This window comes from Cyprinodon variegatus, unplaced genomic scaffold (genome assembly GCF_000732505.1).
Source record: "Cyprinodon variegatus isolate N-32 unplaced genomic scaffold, C_variegatus-1.0 Scaffold606, whole genome shotgun sequence".
In the NCBI taxonomy this organism is placed as follows: domain Eukaryota; kingdom Metazoa; phylum Chordata; class Actinopteri; order Cyprinodontiformes; family Cyprinodontidae; genus Cyprinodon; species Cyprinodon variegatus.
Genome location: NW_015151059.1, coordinates 366,771 through 369,583, shown reverse-complemented (window position 1 = coordinate 369,583; position 2,813 = coordinate 366,771). Strand labels below are relative to the sequence as shown.

At 43.7% G+C, this 2,813-nt stretch overlaps 1 protein-coding gene across 1 annotated transcript in view; it reads left to right on the top strand.

Moving 5' to 3' along the window:
• The window catches only part of LOC107096215 (CUGBP Elav-like family member 1), a 68,004-nt gene that overhangs the window by 26,709 nt on the left and 38,482 nt on the right, over positions 1-2,813 (top strand). Inside the window, exon 2 of the mRNA XM_015392785.1 lies at positions 2,192-2,379. Coding sequence (XP_015248271.1) covers positions 2,192-2,379 — 188 coding nt within the window. The remainder of the gene's footprint in view (positions 1-2,191; positions 2,380-2,813) is intronic.

The following is a 2,813-nucleotide window of genomic DNA, read 5'->3' as shown; positions in this document are numbered from 1 at the left end:
TCACCTCCAGCTCATTCCAACACCCACCCGTTCCTCCTTGGTGAATAGTTGGATGAGTCTGAGCAGCAAAGTCCTTCCGTCCGCCGCTCCTTCATCTCTGCTCTGAACGGCTTTGAATCCCTTCAACTGCACAGCTGCCATTTTATAACGGCCGTGCCAGTCTGCACACTTTTTGGCTGATGGAAAACACCTGTGCCGCTGCCCTGGGCGTCTCCGGGTATGAGTGGTAACATCACATCAAATCAAAATCAGAAAGACATGCAACACAGTAGCCCAAGCTAAATCTAACAAAAAAAGGAAACTTTTAAATAAAACAACCAAATCCAAATCAGAAAAATAAGAGACATGAAATTAACTTCAAAAGGAACAGAAAGAGGCCGCATCACCACACACATTCTCCATTGCAGCAGTTATTGCTGTTATAGTGTCTCATTGTAGAGTCTGGTTGCAGCAGGATGAATTACCTGCAGTAGTGTTTCTTTTTCCAAACAGGCTGTAAAGTCTTTGACTAAAGGAGCTGCTCAGCTCCTGTCCAGTCTGCTGCAGAGGGTGGAAGGTATCGTCCATGATGGATGGAAGCTTGGACAGCACCCTCCTCTCAGCCACTTAGTCCAGAGTGCAGCCTAGGACAGAAACCTTCTTCTACCGGGCGTCACTGTTATGAGTCCAGTCCAGTTTTTTATTGACGTGAACACCCAGGGATTTCAAACTCTCCACACTTTCTATGTCCTGTCCCTGGATGTTCACGGAGGGTGAGGTGGAGGTCTTCTCCTGAAGTCCATCACCATCTCCTTGGTCTTACTGGTGTTCAGACACAGATGGTTCTTCTCACACCAGTCCACAAAGCTCATGATGACCGATCAATACTCCAGCTCCTTCCCCTCAGAATCCCAGTCTACAATGGTGGAGGACTTTTGGAGATGGCAGCTGTCCTTGTTGGAGGTGAAGTCCATGGTGTAGAGGGTGAAGAGGAACGGAGACAGAACGGTGCCCTGAGGGGACACGGTACTGCAGACTGCCACCTCTGACTGACAGACGTGCAGCTGCATGTACTGAGGGCGTTCGTTGAGGTAGTTGATGTTCCAGGCAGCCAGATGTCTGTCCACTCCACTGTCCTCCATCTTCCCCCTCAGCAGCTCTGGTTTGATGGTGTTGAAACACTGGAAAAGTCCAAGAACATGACTCTCACTGTGCTCCCAGTGGTCTTCAGGTCGGGGAGCCCCTGCTGAAGCAGGTAGACGATGGCATCCTCCACTCCAATAATGGGTTGGTTAGCAAACTGCAGTGAGTCCAGGGTGTCCAACAGCAGCTTTGGTTCGATGTTTCTTCGCTGTCTGAGCAGCTGGGCTGAAATCTTTCCTCATGAAAATTTTCTTTTCTCTTGCCGTCATCTACAACTGAAACTGTTCTCCTCCAGGATGTGAAGCTTGATGCTCCAGCAGACGTCATTCAGACAATGGTTTTTAGGCTAAACCTGTTCGGTCCGTCATAGACTGGATTTAGTCCAGAAATCATTGTTGAACACTGGGCTGTGATTGGTCCCTCTGATTTTGTCCCTCTGTAGTCCAATAACAGATGTTTCAAACCCAGTTTTCAACGTCTTTTTAACGATATGAAAGTTATAGTTTTTCACTTTTCAACCAAATGAAGATGTCGTTTGGATGTAAATAACTTCATTTCATGTCTTTTCAAAAAAGTTTTGCTCGGTGGGTGTGCTCCACTTCCACTGACTGCTGTGACTGACTCACTTACTAACGCCGTCTGTAGCCTTGTGTTGCAGTTACCGTAGCGACATGGTAGCCACTTCTTTTCAGTAGATAGTCGAACTTCTCTTCGCTCTTTAAATATAAAACACCTCACGGTTTAGGGGGAGATTCAGATCATTGTCCTAAACTCAGTTTCACTGTCATTTATTTTTAGTTTATATCATAATTGAGGCCAAATATGAATAAAAAATATGGAGGACATGATCTCAATGGTAGTTAGAGCCCTGTTCTGACTCAGGATTGCTCCAGTGGCCAGCTTGTTGATGCCCTTGTTGGCTTTAGATACATCTCTCTGTAGCACCATCCTTTGACCTTTCTTTCTAAAATAATTAGACACTCTATTTATGCAGAAAAGCCTTTGAAATTAGTGTTGTAAACTTTCTAATCACATCTAAGTTTCACACTAATAATATTTGCATTTGCAGCAGGAAGAAGATGAATGGAGCCCTGGACCATTCTGATCAACCAGACATTGATGCTATTAAGATGTTTGTAGGGCAAATCCCACGGTCTTGGTCAGAGGAGCAGCTTCATGAACTGTTTAATCCCTACGGAGCAATCTACGAGATTAATATTCTGCGAGACCGCAGCCAAAACCCACCACAGAGCAAAGGTTAGTATGTCCCATAAAACAACCATGCAAACACACACCCTTTGCCTTTGCAAAGATGAAAACAATAATCATGAATAAAAACTATTTTATATCTTATTCAGACACTGTGCCAATTTCAATTCAAACTTTTCATTTTCAAGCTTCCATCTGACCCAAAGGGTTTATAAACTCTTCACTTTTGAATCAGTAAATATAATTTATCAATAGGGCAGAGACAATAGGCCCCTCGAAAACTGAGAGACCTCCACCACTGGTAGAACAAAACCTAACAACGTGTTTCCTCATCTTTAAGGTCTGTCAGACAGGAAATGGATTCTTATGTTTCAATTTTTTACTGCAACCTTGTAAAATGAATGGATACTTTTATATATGGATACTTTTATATAAGGAACAGGAAAATAGCCGTATCAAGTTAAGATATATAAACTTAAGCA